Source organism: Globicephala melas, chromosome 13, assembly GCF_963455315.2.
Source record: "Globicephala melas chromosome 13, mGloMel1.2, whole genome shotgun sequence".
Taxonomy (NCBI): domain Eukaryota; kingdom Metazoa; phylum Chordata; class Mammalia; order Artiodactyla; family Delphinidae; genus Globicephala; species Globicephala melas.
In genome coordinates this window covers 22094148-22112038 of record NC_083326.1, presented here as the reverse complement: position 1 = coordinate 22112038, position 17891 = coordinate 22094148, and the positions used below count along the sequence as shown (strand labels likewise).

The 17891-nt window shown below is 40.4% G+C and overlaps 1 protein-coding gene across 1 annotated transcript in view; it reads right to left on the bottom strand.

Annotated features, from left to right (window-relative positions):
• The window catches only part of DOK6 (docking protein 6), a 430409-nt gene extending 412807 nt beyond the window's left edge, over positions 1-17602 (bottom strand). The window contains exon 1 of the mRNA XM_030868146.2: positions 17236-17602. Within this exon, the coding sequence (XP_030724006.1) occupies positions 17236-17301 (66 nt within the window). The 5' untranslated portion in view covers positions 17302-17602. The remainder of the gene's footprint in view (positions 1-17235) is intronic.
• Positions 17603-17891: the final 289 nt, after the last annotated feature.

The window sequence follows — 17891 nt, the reverse complement described above, 5'->3', positions numbered from 1 at the left end:
AGACAAAAAGAATGTAGTCATTGCTAGAAGAGGGATAGCCATCAGCTCCATCGAAGTCATAAAATCACATATCATAAAAGTCAACATCAATGAGATGGAAGAAGACATTTCAGAATTACACTTTTGCATATAGGACTATTTTGGTAATGGTTTTCATGTTTAAAAATAAAGACAAGTGAGAAAATTTCATAATTCTCAAACACATTTAAAGCGACGCATGGACCTAGGTTTCAAGGCCGGCAGATTACACGCAGCAAAGGGAAAGTGTCAAAGAGCTCTGAGGACCCACTGGTGACATTATCTTTGAGATTAAGAATTGAGACACAGCAGAGACAAAGCACTACAACAGAGATATTAAATGGCTCCAATCTATATTGGGAGGAAACCTACATAAAATAGGTTATTAAGAAAAAGTATACCATGTCCTAGTCAAGGATGCCATATCAGAGGGCAGCCTCTACTGGGGTAAGAGTGAAATACATTGTCATCAAAATGTGTGCAGTAGTTAGCACAGGTATTCTGAGAAGAAACTAGAAATGAGTGTAAAAGAATGAAGCCTTCAGACTCAGTGTTATCTTACCTCCCTTAAAAATCACAGTCTTCCTCTGTAAAATAAAGATGATATCTGACCTACCCACTGAAGAAGGTGCTATTTTAAAGGGGGAACTGGGCTTCCCTGGTGGTGCAGTGGTTGAGAGTCTGCCTGCCGATGCAGGGGACACGGCTTCGTGCCCTGGTCCGGGAAGATCCCACATGCCGCGGAGCGGCTGGGCCCGTGAGCCATGGCCGCTGAGCCTGCGCATCCGGAGCCTGTGCTCCGCAACGGGAGAGGCCACAGCGGTGAGAGGCCCGCGTACCGCCAAAAAAAAACCCCAAGTTGTTGGTATGACTCTTAATGGAAAATTCCTCTTGCTCAAAAACAGTTATCATAAGGTTCTAATTCATATACTATTTGAAATTTCAAAACCAATATTAAAAATAAATATATACGTAAACAGTCAAAATAGCAACTGAAACAAATACAACACAAGAAATACATCTAATGTTATAGAACTTTTTTTTTTTTTTTAATTAGGTAGCCTTTACAGAAATAGAGACACAGATGTGGAGAACAAATGTATGGATACCAAGGGGGAAAGATGTGGGGTGGCAGGAATTGGGAGACTAGGATTGACACATATACATTATTGATACTATGTATAAAGTAGACAACTGTTGGGAACATACCATATAGCACAGAGAACTCTACCTAATGCACTGTGGTAACCTAAATGGGAGGGAAGTCCAAGAGGGAGGGAATATCTGTATGTGTATGGCTGATTCATTTTGTTGTGCACTGGTGTATACCACAACATTATAAAGCAACCATTCTCCAATAAAAATTAATTTAAAAAATTTAGGTAGCCTTTAAACAAAACTTATGCAAAACAAATGCACTTTGGGGGTTTTTGTTGTTGCATGGTGTGTTCTTAGGGAAGCTAAATTTTAGTGCTTTCTCAAAGAATTTTCAGAAAGTGTCTTGAGGTGAAGTTAAAAAGTATTATAAATTGAATAACATCTTTAGGTAAGATTTTTTTTTTTTTTTTTTTTTTTTTGCGGTACGCTGGCCTCTCACTGCTGCGGCCTCTCCCGTTGCAGAGCACAGGCTCCGGACGCACAGGCTCAGCGGCCATGGCTCACGGGCCCAGCCGCTCCGCGGCATGTGGGATCTTCCTGGACCGGGGCACGAACCCGTGTCCCCTACATCGGCAGGCGGACTCTCAACCACTGCGCCACCAGGGAAGCCCTAGGTAAGATATTAAGACATTTTCTAGCTGATATATCGCCTATTATAGCCTTTGCATTGCAATTCAGTTGATAATGCTAAAGCTAATTATGAAGAGGTAAATTACAAAGTGCCTCCAAGACAGCAGTGCCCTCCTCTATGTGTCAATCAAAACCCTGATAGTGCAGTTCTGAATATAAACTGATTCAACAATTCAGCAAAGATTTATTGACTGCCCGCTTTTGTGCCAGGCTAAGCTAGTCTGACATTGGTTCTTACCCATTGCTGTACCCCCTGTGCATAGTACATACTAGACTTGCAGGTATTGATGCTAATTTTCCTTTTCCTTCCTTTTACTGCTTCATCTTGATATATTTCATATTAATATACCCTTAATTAATACTAATAATTCATATTAATATACCCTTAATGTTAATATACAGTAACATAGTCTTGATATTTTTAATTGAAAAACGTACCAAATATGTTACAGATTCTAATTGCGTAGCAAAATGATTATTTCCTTCACCACTGATTCTGAATCCTAAATGAGTCAGATACCCAAATGCCTCAGGTGTTAAGCTATTTTTTAAAAGCAATTTTTCGGTTCCTCCTTCACTTTCTATCCAGGTACTGAAATTAACCTGTCATCAGAGAGCATAATAACTGAAACGTGTTCCTAGAGGCTGTATTTGGGACTTCATTTATTTTGTATTCTGGGCAGTTTTATTATCATTTAAAAAGGAGCTGCAACTAGGTATCACCTTGAGAATCAAAACAGATAATGGCACTTTTTGGATGGGAATGTAGCCAAGTGATCTCTTACTGGAGATACAAAATGAAATTTCATTGAATTGTTGCTGAACTTTATCTTCTCAGTAATGACATTTTCTAAAATTTGGACAAGGTGGCTCACTTTGAGCTCAAAAGCAAAGGTAGAGAAGTTTGCACTGCTGTTTGTCTCCAGAGTCAATGGAGTGTTCAAGCCGCTTGGCTCCTAGTAATTAAGGTGTCCTGTGGGCAAATATAGCTGATATAAAATAAACCTCATTTCACAGAGAACACTAATGTGCAACTGCAAAATAATCAACATTTATATTTTCAAACTAAAAAAACTTCTGCACAGCAAAAGAAACCATCCACAAAATAAAAAGGCAACCTATGAAATGGGAGAAAATATTTGCCAATCATGTATCCGATAAGGAGTCAATAACGAAAATATTTAAACAATTTATACACCTCAACAGCAAAAAAAACCAACAACACTCTTAGAAATGGGCAGAGGACTTAAATAGATATTTTCCAAAGAAGACATACAGATGGCCAACAGGTACAGGAAAAGGTGCTCAACATCACTAATCATCAGGGAAGTGCAAATCAAAGCCCCAGTGAGACATCACCTCACACCTGTTTGAATGGCTAACATCAGAAAGGCAAGAGATAACAAGTGTTGGCAAAGATGTGGAAAAAAGGGAACTCAGTGCACTTTGGTGGGCAGGGGAGTCAGTGCAGCCACTATGGAAAACAGTATGGAGGTTCCTCAAGAAATTAAACACAGAACTACATAGGATCCAGCAGTTTCACTTCTCAGTACATATTCAAAGAAATTAAAATCAGGATTCTAGTAGAGTTATCTACACTCCCATGGTCACTGAAGCATTACTCACATAAGGCTTTCTTTGCTATGGGACCCCAATTCAAAAGGGCTGCAAAGATGCATATTCCTTTTCAAAGCGATACACTTTCAGTAGCTCTGTCAAGGACTTTGAGCATCATAGACCAAGGTCTGTTTCAGATCTTGTAAACTACAGTTATTTAACGTTAACAAAGTACTATGAGGTTGGTATTCTTATCCTCATTTTACAAATAAGAAAAGTGAGGCTCAGAGGTATCACATTTGTAAAATGGGGCTACATTTTGATGCCCCGCTTACTTTTTTTTTTTTTTTTTTTTTTGCGGTACGCGGGCCTCTCACCGCTGCGGCCTCTCCCGCCGCGGAGCACAGGCTCCGGACGCGCAGGCCCAGCGGCCATGGCTCACGGGCCCAGCCGCTCCGCGGCATGTGGGATCTTCCCGGACCGGGGCACGAACCCGTGTCCCCTGCATCGGCAGGCGGACCCTCAACCACTGCGCCACCAGGGAAGCCCCCCGCTTACATTTTTTAATTAAACATTTTTGAGATAATTGTAGTTCCACGTGCAGTTATGAAGAATAATACAGAGTGACCCTGCATTCTCTTTACTCAATTTTCTCTATGGGAACATCTTATATAGTCCACTATTACAACCAGGATGTCAATTAATACGGTCAAGATACAAAATATCCCCATCACCACAAAGATCCCTCACATTGCCCTTTTATCACCCTATCCACACACAAACTCCACTTGCTCTCCCCTGTCTATAACCTCTGGCTACGACAAATCTATTCTTCACTTCTATAATTTTGTATCTCAAGAATGTTATATAAATGAAATCACACAGTTTATAACATTTTGGGATTTTTTTTTCACTCACTCAACATAATTCTCTCAAGATTCATCTTTGGGGATTATCAGTTGTTTAATCCTTTTTATTGCTGAGTAGTATTACATGATGTGGATGTCCTACAGTTTAACCACTCACCCAATGATGGACATCTGGTTTGTTTTCAGTTTGGGGATATTTCAAATAAATCTGCTACAAACATTTGTGTATGGTTTCCCTGTGAACAAAAGTTTTAATTTCTCTGGGATCGATGTCCAGTGGATGGTACCGCTGACGATCGTATGGCCACTGCATAATTAGTTTAATTAAGAAACTGCCACATTGTTTTCACGAGTGTCTGAACCATGTCACATTCCCAACAGCAACGTATGAGTGATCCAGGTTTCCTGCCTCTTGCCAGTATTTGCTGTTGTCACAGGTTTTCATTTTAGCCTTTCCAATAGGTGTTTACTGATAACTCATGGTGGTTTTAATCTGCATCTCACTAGTGGCTAATAATGTTGAACATCTGTTCATGTGCTTATTTTCCATCTGCATATCAACTTTTGCGAAGGATCAGTTCATTTTTTTGCCCATTTTCTAACTGGATTATTGTTTTTTAAATTTAACTGCAGCATTTTAAGAGTTTTTTATTCAAGTTCTCTGTTAGAGACATGTAGCTCGTAAATAATCTCCCCTCCCGCAATAGCTTTCTTTAAATCCTCTTCACAGGCTCTTTCATAAAGCAAAAGTTTTTCATTTTTATGAAGTTATCAAGTTTTACTTTTAACATTTAAATCGCTAATCTATTTTGAGCTATAAGGTGTGAGGTTTATGTTGAGATTCATTCATTTTGCCTATGGATGTCCAATTGCTCCCAGAACATTTATTTGAAAGATATCCTTTCTTCACTGAATTGTTTCTGCACCTTTGTCAAAAATGTGTTGCGTACATTTGTGTGGGTTCCTCTTCTAGAACAAACTTTTTCATAATTATATAGGGTCTGAATGTATGCTTCCATTAAAGCTCCTAAACTTCTCCATGGGTGAACAGAGTAATTCACTAACTATGCTCTATACGTCCACATTAGGAGTGACCACAACAGAAAATGAATTCTAGTGTCTACATATTGTTAAGGACAATTGTTTAATAACCATTACTATAAAAATTAGTTATTTTAGTATATATTTAGTATACATAGGATTTTAGTATATTTTAAAATTTAATTGCATCACTTCCAATAATGCCATTTTATCCATTGGATGTATTAGTTGCTATTAGTTGTAATCAAAGCTGACAATGGCTGACTTAGATGGAAAAACATTTATTCAATTTTTCATTACCTCAAATCAGGAATAGAGGCTGGAGAACCAGGTTCAAGACTAAGAAACCATAAGTGACCCATTAAATTATTAAAGTTTCTTGATGAAGCTATTGCTTTTGGACAGTTTGCATTGCTTCTACTTTTGCATCAATAAATTAATCCAGGAGAAAGGACTATTCTGCGTGCCCTGTGAAGACTTCTCCACTGGGTTGCCTCTTGCATCAATAACTCAATGTCTAGACATGTAATTGGCAATACTAACTCATTTCTCATACCCTAGTAGCAAGGAAGATGAGGAAATAATATTTTTGGTATTTTATCTTCTACAATGTGAGCCATTATTTGCTATCTTCAACATCCATAATGTGGGATTATTCTCCAAATAGTTGGAAGAACATTCAAATGCTGGGTGAAAAAAATAAATGATGGATGTCTGAACTGTATTGTTAATTGGTTTAGCTACTTCTTGAGGTATATTATAAACTATTTATCCTAGTTCAGTAGGGTTCTGTGGTAATATATAGTGATAAATAGCTTGCTTTGAAATTATTTTCTGGTGAAAAGTACTTCACTTATGCTAGAATCACTTGGGTAGATTAAAACCAAACCAAACAAATACAAACAAACAAAAACAATTCTACTGCCCAGAGATCAACTAAATAAGCCTCTCTGGGAGCCGATCTTGTCATTGCATTTAGTAAATATTAAAACAAACAAACTCAAAACCCCTCTCCTAGGATTGCAATGTGTATCCAGGGCTAAGAACCATTGCTTTGACAGGCAGAACTATTTGGCCTTGTTCGTTAAGTCAAACCCTAGAGCAGGCTTAGAATCCTTGCCTTGTTTTCCCTCCATTTTTATACAGGGGCAGGTTAGACCCACGTACACTACCTGCAAAGTTGTAGTTAGTCCTATCACGTAAATATCTTCATTTTTCTTCAACTTCACTATCACAAACCCTAGTACTAATGTGGAGGTAAATAACCTGTTGAAAACATTTCAAGACAAAATTCCCACAGGGAAAGGGTCTCACTACTAGGGAAGAGCTACAGCTGACCCTCTTGGCTCTCAGTGGAGTTCCAGAGGACCACATGGCCTCTAGCTCTCACAAAGAAATCACTGTAAAACTCAACCAGCTGGGACTGCTCCATTCCTGTTAATGGTGGACCAGGTAATTTAGGCCAGCCTTTCTGCTGTTGATTAGAAATGCTGGACAAATACAAAAATCATCTATCTGAAGGCACTGAAGACTACCAAGGATAAAAACTGAGAATTTTTAATAGGAAATTCTAAAAATTAGAATGAAATGAAAATCCTAGACCTGAAAAAATTACTTAAATTGATAATAATGAATAGGTTTAACAGTAGATTATTCACAGCTGAATAGAAAATTAGTGAACTGGAAGAAATTTCAGTAGAAAACATCCATCCTGAATCTTCAAGACACAAAAATAGGGAAAAGAAAAGGTATAAAGGCACAGACGTATGGTACAAATGATCTAACATATGAGTAAGGAAGAAGAGAAAAAATGGACAGAACTGATATGTGAAAGAGTAATAGTGGATAATTTTTTAGAACTGCAGGAAGATATCAAGCTAACGGAATTAAGAAGCACTATAGACCCCAAAATAATGAACAGAATAAAAACTACACCTCCACATATGACAGCAAAACTCCTGAAAACCAGGAAAAGAGAAAGTTACAAGCAGCCTGAGGAAAAAAAGGCTAATCCTTTTCAAAAGGTAGCAATATGACTGACAGCTGACTTCTCAATGCAAACAATAATAGGTTGAAGAATTGTTTGTTCTCAGTGCTGGAAAAAATACTTCTACATCGGCGATTCTCAATCAGAGCTAGCCACTAGAATTACCAGTGCCTTTTCTGGATACTAACACCCACTCCTATTTGGTCTCCTTGCCAAAAGTCCTACCTGACTACAATCCTTTCTACACACCCGAGATTCAGGGATGTTGCTGACTTGAGAATGAACATTTGACCTTTCCTGTAAACACATCAGTGACTTCCTGGATTCTCAGGACAGAGCAAGCTCCTTTATTCTGGCCCTTTACCTCAACGTTCCACACCCATCCCAGGGACTCCAGCATGCAGTCCCTCACAAATATTGAGAATCTTTTTTTAATAGAGGGCTAAGTAATGTAGAGAATTATGCAAAATATCAGGATGCAACAGTATGAGTGTTAAGTAGCCTTTGGAGCGTTAAATAGTTGTTATGTTTTAAATGTATAGAAGAGTACATTTCATACTTATACATAAATTTGGTACCTTATAGCTAAACATCATGATTTGGCACTGGATGTACTTTTATTTAGAAGAATTACATAGCTAATACTTAAAGATTCCAAAGTGTAATGAAGTTTATAAAAGCATCAGTAAAATGACATGGGTCCTTTCTACAGCATAGCCCCAAGGGTCCTTAAAGCACTCAGAGAGATGTATTCCTTTTCCCTAGTAAGTTAAATGAAAAGGCATAGTTTTCTAAGCAAGTTCAAATATGTCAAAAGTATGTTTTTGTTCTTTTTCTTGAATAGTATGTGAGAAGTTTCACTAGAGTTATGTAGACAGAGATAAATACAGAATTTTCTCTTACTGGTTGCCACCCTTTAAAAGTTATAGTTTTTGAAAGATACACTAAATTTCAATTTTAGACTAATATCAAATATTTTTTCCAAATAAAGTATAATGTGAACATGTAACAATTTACATTTTAAAAAGTGTGCTAAGACATTTTGTGCACATTTTCTTCTCCTGGAGTTGGGCTAGGTGCTTTTACAGAGTCAGGAAGGATAACAATTCAGCATGAATGAGGACTAACAGACCATTTGGAGATATATACATATTCTATTTAATATATAACATATATATCACATTATATATATGCATGTATCTATGTATGTGTACATATGTACACACGTATACACAAACACACATACATGCATATTCAAAAGGATAGTGAATGGTCAGGAAAAGTAATTTCATATTTACAAAGAAGAAATCATGAGGAGAAAATTAACTACACGTTTACACACGCAATACATCTTATATAAAAGTTTACAAATGTAGGTGACAAAGGCATATAGCCAATTTAGAAAAATAAGGAAACTAAGGGAAAAAAAAGGAACATCATTTCGGTATACCTATTTCAACTCCTGCCACTTAAGAGTAGCAAGCCACACAAACACACAACCCACCTCAGCCTCTCAGAGTTCAGGGTATACTTCAGTGCTGCCTGATATTAAAGCAACAGGGTAACACAATCACACTTTTTGCTGCATAACTATGTCACCTTTTGTGCCAGATCCCAGTAAATGTTTATTATTTTTTTACTTGTGTTTTTCTTTAAATAAACTCACTTTTCATTAAGTTCATTCAAACATAAGCTTTTATATGACAACCTTAAACAAAAGATGGCTTTTCATAAATAAAGATAATGGTAAAATAAATAGATTTAAATATTTTTAAAACATTTTAAATTCTACCAGGACACTGTAGGTTTTTGAAGCCTGTTTTCCTTTCGTAAAAGAAGAGATTAGCTGAGTTTTAGACGGTGCAATGAAAATGAAATCAAGGCCATTCAAGTGGCCTGGAGAAATATCTGTACAGAACCTCCTTACTGTGGCGTATATTCTTTCATTACATAGCTCTTTTTTTCCCTCTTTTTTGAGACATAATGGACATATAACTTTGTATAAGTTTAAGGTATACAACTTAATGATTTGATATGTATATACTGTGAACTGATCAACACAATAAGTTTAGTTAACATCCATAACCTCACACAGCTGCAATTTTTTTCTTGTGATAAGGACTGTTAAGATCTACCCTTCTAGCAACTTTCAAATATACAATACAGTATTGCTAACTATAGTCACCATTGTATATATTACATCCTCAGAACTTATTTATCTAATAACTGAAAGTGTGTACTTTTGACCTCCTTCACCCATTTCCATCACCTCCCACCTGCCAAACACACTTTTATATGCAATACAGTTAGCTTAAGGCTAAGTTAATGATAATATTTGCTTTACACTATGTTACCAATTAAAGAAAACACATTTACTTCGAATAGTACACATATCTGTTACTACCTGTCCACATATTTTGCAAAGTGGAAACTGTTCATAGTAGATATAACACTGAACTTGAAGTTATAAAACCTAGATTTGAGTATACGCACTCACACATACAAACCCAATCTGTATCTCTGTAGACCTGGCTGATTCATTTTACTTCTTTTAAATTTTAGCTTATGTATAAAATGGGGTTAAAAACTAAATATGCTTTCAAAAGTATGCTGGGAGAATTATAAAATATACGTGAAAATTCTTTATAAGCTGTAAGATGCATGGTACACCCAATGCAACATGATTATGTTACTATTATACAGTCTCAAATTAGGGCTTCCCTGGTGGCACAGTGGTTAAGAATCTGCCCGCCAAGGCAGGGGACATGGGTTTGAGCCCTGGTCTGGGAAGATCCCATCATGCCATGGAGCAACTAAGCCCAGGCACCAGAGCTACTGAGCTTGTGCTCTAGAACCCATGAGCCACAACTACTGAGCCCGCATGCCACAACTACTGAAGCCCACGTGCCTAGAGCCCGTGCTCTGCAACAAGAGAAGCCACCACAAAGAGAAGCCTGAGCACGGCAACAAAGACCCAATGCAGCCAAAAACAAATTAATTAATCAATTTTTTTAAAAAAGTCTCAAACTTCACTGTATCAATTTTTTTAAAAAGTCTCAAACTTCACTGTATTTGTCCTCCAAGTCATTTTACTGTTAAGCCAAGCTTTATGCAATGGAGTCAGTAAAATAGCAGGCAAAGCACTTTGCACATGTTCAAAGATTACAACCACCATTCATTTCAAATAACACGAAAATAGTTTTCTTTATTAAATGAATTGCTGTTCTCTGCTCATAACAAAATATCATTCCTTATTCCATCCAGTTTGACTGACAGGTGCAATATTCTCAGTGGGAAATAGTGTTATAATGTAAAAATGAATTACTCAGAAGATAATCCTGCCCTGTATCTTAAAATAAAAACTAATGGCCACCATTGTAAAGCAATTATACTCCAATAAAGATGTTAAAAAAAAAAAAACTAATGGAGATTTATGCAGAAAGTTAACGAAAATGTTCTCTACCTAGAATTCTTGGCCTCTCTGGACAAGTTACCCAGAGCTTGAAGAATAAAGAAAATACCGTGAGTAAAATGAAGCAAAAGCTATAAACTGAAGGCAAAGAAACTATAGTATACTCTATTTTAATTAGTTTGTCTCAATTGGTAGAAATTACTTTTTCCTTTAAACTAGCACTTCAAAATTTACAAAATCTAGAGATGATCTGTAGATGGTGGGAATACAGGTAGCTTTTATTTGTATTGCTTGCTTTTTAAATTCTACAGTGTCTAAAACAAAGTGGATGGAAACAGAAACAGACCAACGATAGGAATACTCAATAGTCTTAGTAGTAGTCACATGGCTTATTATGACCCAAATAGAACAACACATTAGAATAAAAATACTTCAAAACAATGACACCGATTTCAAATACATATGTTATTTTATACTCATGTTATTTTATACTCATCCCCAATGTCAACCATTATCGAGCACTTCTAAAATACTTTTAAGGAAATTGGGAATGTAAAACTTACAAAGATAGTTGACCACTGTTTGATTAGGCTATTTTCGTCCTTTAAAAGATTTCCCTGAGTACTGAGTAAAATCTTTGTTATCTGAGGGAATGCCAGCTTTTAAAGTTCACCTTGACAGCAGTCATCTGTAAACCTAGCAAGTCAAAAACTGAGATGTGAACTCTTATATCTCACACCTGATTTAATGGCTTCCCCCAGGTATTGCATGGGCATAATCATTTACTATCAAAGCCAGCAAAATGTCTGGCTTTGGTTTTTACAGTTAGGCTTACTTTTATTGTCTTTGCTTTTGGCTTTAAGTTTTGAAAATTCAAAGAAACTCAGGCATGTCCATATGCATACATAGGGATGTTTTAAAAAGGAAAAAGTCTCACTAATTCAGATAATAGAATTTCTTTAGAATAGCTAAAATGTCATATACACAAACATACGGTTGCAAATAAATTAGTATAGAGAGATTGAATAGAAGGTATACAAGACCATTTTCTACTCTAAAATTCTAAGAACAAGTGATTTTTGCAGACATATATATAGATACAGAAATAAGTGGTATGTACACATGTTAAACGTATACATAATAGCCACCATAAATAAAAATCTGAAAGAGAAAGACAGCTCAAATAATTAAAATTTTTATACATTCTAAATCCATATTTAATGAGAAAGAGGTAAATGATAAATCACCATGGATATAATGGATCCATTTCAGAAAGCAAAATGCCCAGGATATACAATATTCACAAATGGGTAAAGATTTAAAGGCACCCAATACAACTTCTACATCTTAAATACTTAAATTGAGAACTCATATCTGAGGTAATGATCCTGAAAGTTCTTTTGAACTTTTGAATGGTCAGAATTATTGTTATTTATATATCTTATCTTAAATACATTTATTGTATCTAATTCTTGGCAAATTGGTAATGCATTTCATACATGATATAATCGCTCTTCACAAAATAGTTTCTAGAGATTTGGGAGACCAGAGAAATTTTCAAATGCTCTATGGACCAAAAACGATGCAAATGCACCCACAAAAATTCCCATTCATATTAATGAGGGAGATTCTGTAACGGGATAAATTTTCAAAAACATCTCTCATAAATACTCTCTTCCATCATCAGATAAAAGCTGTTTGTAAAAGGACAGGAAAATTCAGTAGAGTTTACGAGAAGCAGATAAATAATCATCAAACCAGGTATGGGGGTGTCTCAAGGTTTTAATCAAGGAGGGAGAGAGGGCATGAGATAGATGAATCCACAATAATTGTTAAAACAAATGGAGACTATGCAAAAGAGAAAATCCTGAATAGATGATTAGCTCATAAAGTTGGTGCTCATCAAATACTCCAAAATTGTGCTCTATATTTCCCTGCTTCCCTTACAGCCAGGTGGGGACAAGGAGATTATTACTGACCTAGTGTACCATGAGCGGTGGTGATATAGGAGGTATCCACTGTTAACAACCTTGACTTAATACAACATGACTCTGGAATATTCACACACACACACACACCCCCAGTGTACGCCACCTGATAAACAGGAGATGCTCCATGATTTGACCATTTGTTGCACATGTAATACCACCCTATCCTGAGACACTCCTTCAATACCCACACATACCAATCCAATCTCTCAGCTAACTTTGAGTAAGAACTAGAAAAAAAAGCTACATAAAATACTACTTGTCTATGCACAACGTGCCTGTGAATATTCACAATGATGTATTTGAATAGAATTCCTTGAAAACAATGATGTGACAGTCTAGAAGCAGTCAAACTGCAGAATTACTGTAGACTATTTGCAGGCTGGAATTTGTACACTGGTGGCAATGATGGTGATGATATGGTGATATCACTGCATAATGCTGCATTTACTTTTGCTACATTTATAGAGTCAATAAGCCCCATATAAAGTTAGTAACAGTTTCAGCAATTGTGTTCTTAGTTTATCTGCAAACCAAGAACAGGTTGGATATTTTGCAATATATGCCTTGCTGACTAAATTTAACCTATTAGAGGTCAGAAGAAGAATAGATAATAAAGGCTAAGAGATAAACAATATTGACCAAAAAGCATTTGCTTTGTTTTATATTTATTAGAGTTTTTAAGTACTCTTTTCTTAAAAAAAAAATACTGGCCACCATGGTATCTTGTGAATTATAATATAAATCATGCAACAGATAAGATGGTGAGAACTAAACTACAGTAAGCGCTTTTAAATCCTGCAAAAGGAAAACAATATATTTATAGAAATGGTAATGTAATATAATGAAAACTTAATAGAGAATTTAAAGAAATGATTCTTTATGAGTCATCATTATACTTTTAATGATTTAATACCTTCAAAAATGTAATGACTGGGACTTCCCTCGTGATGCAGTCGTTAAGAATCTGCCTGTCAATGCTGGGGACACGGGTTCCATCCCTGGTCCGGGAAGATCCCACATGCCACGGAGCAACTAAGCCCTGCGCCACAACTACTGAGCCTGCTCTCTAGAGCCCGTGAGCCACAACTACTGAAGCCTGCGCTACTAGAGCCCGTGCTCCGCAATGAGAAGTCACCGCAATGAGAAGTCCACGCACCGCAATGAAGAGCAGCCCCCACTCGCCACAACTAGAGAAAAGCCCGCGTGCTGCAGCGAAGACCCAACGCAGCCAAAAATAAATTAATAAATAATGACTTAACAAGCATATTTTTTAAAGGACAAGAGTAAAATTCAGGAAGATGATTCTATTTTTTCTCAAAATTATTTTCCTAAATGGAAGAAAAACTGATTAATGATCCAAGACAAATTTGAAAGCAAACAACAAAAAAAAAGTTTAACACTTACTACTTCACCCAACTATTTGGCTAAGGAATTATCCTCAACAGGTAGCACTAGGTTCTGTAAAAAGACACAGGGCAGGGGCCCTTTCAAACACTTTGACCTGGAAGCACCTCTGGAAGGGGTGCCCCACTGCCTAGAGGGCAGGAAATGCTTTTCTGCCCTCATTCAGCATAATAATAAGCACTAACTTGTGAGGAGTAAAGGGCACATTAAATATTTTATCTCAAAATATATTTTCATGTCATCATTTTCATCTCTGATACAACTGGCCTCACAACCAGGCCTTCTTCTCCCTTAGAATACTATAAAATTTGGTTCTTGAAAGCATGCATTCTACCCATACTAAATCAAATATCTGTGCATATTTAATTAGAATTATTTTTATTGTGAAATTTAATTTTGAACATAACCCATAAAAGAACCATTATGTATCCTCTGAGTTAAAAGTATTCTTTTATTTAGAAAAGTTCATAGTTCTGAGCCCATAAAATTATGAATATGTATTATTAACTAGGAAAACTATGCTTAGATAATTCCTATAACTGATTCCTATCATCTAATGCTTAGATAATTCCTATAACTATGATTTTGGGTATGATTATACATTTTCATTTTTAAGGCACATGATATTCACTTAGTGTTTTACTATCTTACGGGACCCATTTAACTTATTAAGCTTCACAGAATCATCTGTGTGAAGTTCTGTCATTGGAATTCACCCTTCTGAATACTAGCATATTCTGAATACTAGCATATTCTGAATAGAAAAGTTGCTAAAGTTTTTAAAAATAAATAATATTCTCAAAAATAGTCAAGGTTAATTTAGTTTAATATTTTGATATTAAAACAATGCAAACTGTTTCAACATCAAACTCTGAAGTAAACATGCTTTTATTGTTTTCTGTGAAGGCTGTCCTTTACACATGCATAGCTCTAAACAGTGGGTGTGGAAAGAGATGCTTTGGAAATGAAATAAACATCTGCACACATCTTTAGGGGGGAAACGGTGTATGGTGTTCTAAAAGGGCATTTCAAAGGCTGTAAATGCCATAGTTACCCAAGAAACATTCAGTGCTCTTTCCCTGGATCCTATCTTATAATTAAGATGCAAATTCAGTTTTAATTATATGAAATCCTGGAAAGCTCTGATGGGGGAGGAATCCTATAGACTCCAAGGCCAAGTGCGCAAGGCGGGGTTCTCAGCGTTCTGTTCCTTAGTCTGATTTTCACGTACACGGTGACTGTGGAAGCAGATGCACATCTCCCCGGGGGACTTAAATCATCCATTAGCTTATAGCGTGTGAAGTGTCAGACACAATTGAGATTTCAAGAAGACGCAAGAGCGAGAATGATGAGCAAGCATCCCGTGGGAGAGCAAAGGGCTTCAAAGGTCAAGTTCCTGGAACAGTTCTTACCCCCCTCTCCGCCCTCCGCGCCCCCAAGCCCTAGCTCCGCACCTCCTGTCTTGGCCGATGGCTGTCAGGGTGACAGATTTGAGCAATACGTCCGGGCCGCGAGAAGCCATCAGCCTGCCGGACAACTGCAGCTTTTCACGAGGGTTCTTCCTTCACTCCCTGGGAAAGAATGAGGCGCATTCTTCTACCCAGGAGCGGCCCTTGAAACCCGGCCGAGGGTCTGCACGCCGCGTCTGCCCTCTCTCGCCAGGCGGGGCGCGCAGCAGCGCACCGAGGCGCCAGGCGGGGGCGAGGGGAGCTTTGTCCTCACCCAGGTTTGTGCTCCCCACTTCTACAGGTCTGCTGAAGTTGGAGAATGGGTCCCGTGTGTCCTTGGGGTACAGTCTGCATCTCGAACGTGAAACCCAACGGGGGCAGCACAAAAAGGCAAGTCTGCCTGTCCCCTCCCTCCTCCCCCAACACCTGTGTCCACCAACTCGCGCAAAGCGGCTTCTGGGTGCGAGGTGATCCTTCCTCTTTTAGGGACTCTACCCCACCTTAGTTTTCTAACGATACGTTTAGCATTTATTTTCTTTCTTTCTTTCTTTCTTTTTAATGAGAATAACGAAGTTCTCCCTCCTTCTCTTTCCCTCTCCAAGTTAGAGTAATTCATCCATTCAGCAGGGAAGGCAGCGAATGTTCTCGTTCAAGGCCGCTTTGCCTCAGGATTCCGGAGCTCCGTAGCGTGAGGTGGACATCCAGGGAATCCGGAAAGCGGGCACTTTGGCCCCCAGATGGAGTTTCCCTCGCGTTCTGGACAGGCCCACCCAGGCCGGCCTCGGGTGCCCACTCCCCCAGCGCGCGCTCCCGCGGGGACCTCTGCCCGTCGCTCCGACCGTCCCCCCACGTCTGCTCACTCTGGCGTCTCTCGGCCCAGGTGCCCGCCCTCCCCTCCCACTCCCTGCAGCCCACCTCCCAGGTCCTCTAGGGCCGTCTACGCGTTCCTCTTACCTCCTCATCCGGTCACTGGAGAAGTTTTAAACCCTCGGGGGTCTACACTGTTTCTCTCCCAAGTCGGGCAGAGCATATTTCAAAAAACCAAGAGAAGGTCTCCCTAAACTTTTCTGTCGTGAACGCTCCCGTGTCAGCGGCCGTGAGCACACACCTGCGTGCACGCGGACTTCGGTCCACCTGTCCGGGCGCACTCGCGGCCAGGGAGCCTGCCGGTGGGCAACTGCTCAGGGAGCACGAAACTCGCCGGCAGTCGCTGGCAGGGACGCGGGGCGCAGGCAAGGCATCAAAAGAGAATTTCGAAGCGGGCTGGGGAAGCGGGGAAAATGGTGATTCTAAACGCACACACACACACACCAGAGCGTGTGTCCACGTCCTGCACACAGAGCAGTTGTACCCGAAGGCACACACTCCTGAGAACAGAGCATTGAGGATTGCTCTGAATATAAACCCCCTCTGGGGCGCATTCATCTCGGAACTGACCATCCCTTTCGCCTACAAGACTTCTTAGTCTGGGTCTAAACCAGCGCCGCGCACATGAGGACGGGGACCCAGGCGCTCCCGGAGCCCTCAGCCGGGTCTGCAGAGCCCCCCGAGGCAGGTGCGGGCCCCCAGCCCCGCCGAGCAACAAGCGGGCCGTCCGCGGGAGAGCCGGGTCCTTCTTTGCCTCTGCCCCCCGAGTGGGTCACCTCTCCCCGCCCCGCCCCCCATCGCCAGCTGCGCCAAACGGGCGCAGGGGAAGGAGAAAGCCTAGCGAGCGACTCACCCCCAGCTTCCTGCTGCGGATTTTCACGTAGCCCTGCTTGACTATGTCGTTAAAGTTGGAGGCCATGGCCAGCGCGTTCGGCTTCCCCGAGTCGAGAGCTGCCGTCCGCCACGGGGTCCGCGCAGGTCTCGCATCCAGCCGGCCGCCGCCAGCCGCCGCCCGGTGCCCCCGAGCTCCCGCCGCCGGGGACGCAGGCTGGGTGGCAGGGTGACCGCGGACGGGGAACGCGGCCCGGCGCCGCGAACAGCGCCCGCCCTGCGCGTTCCGGTCCTCACCTTCGCCCCCCGCCGCCGCCTGCTGCTGGCGCCCCCTCCGCGCAGCCGCCGCCCCCGGTAGCACCCACGGGCTGGCGCCTCACTCGGCGGCGCACAGCTGGCCGGAGTGCACCATCGCGGCTCCCCAGCGCGGGGGGGAGGGGCGGAACGGGGGGGGGGCGGGCCGATTCGCCGCCCGGCTCCCTCCCCCTGGCCCGCGGGGTGGCTGGGCTAGAAGATACTCGGAAGACGCGCCCCATCACTCGCGACTCGGGCGGGGAGCTCCTCCCGCCACCCGCGCCCTGGGTCCCGCTCCCACCCGGCTCCCTGTGCCAGCCACGCTCTCCCGGGTGCGGGATTCCTGAGGCCACGGCTCCTCATTCCCGGGCTCTTAATCTCCGC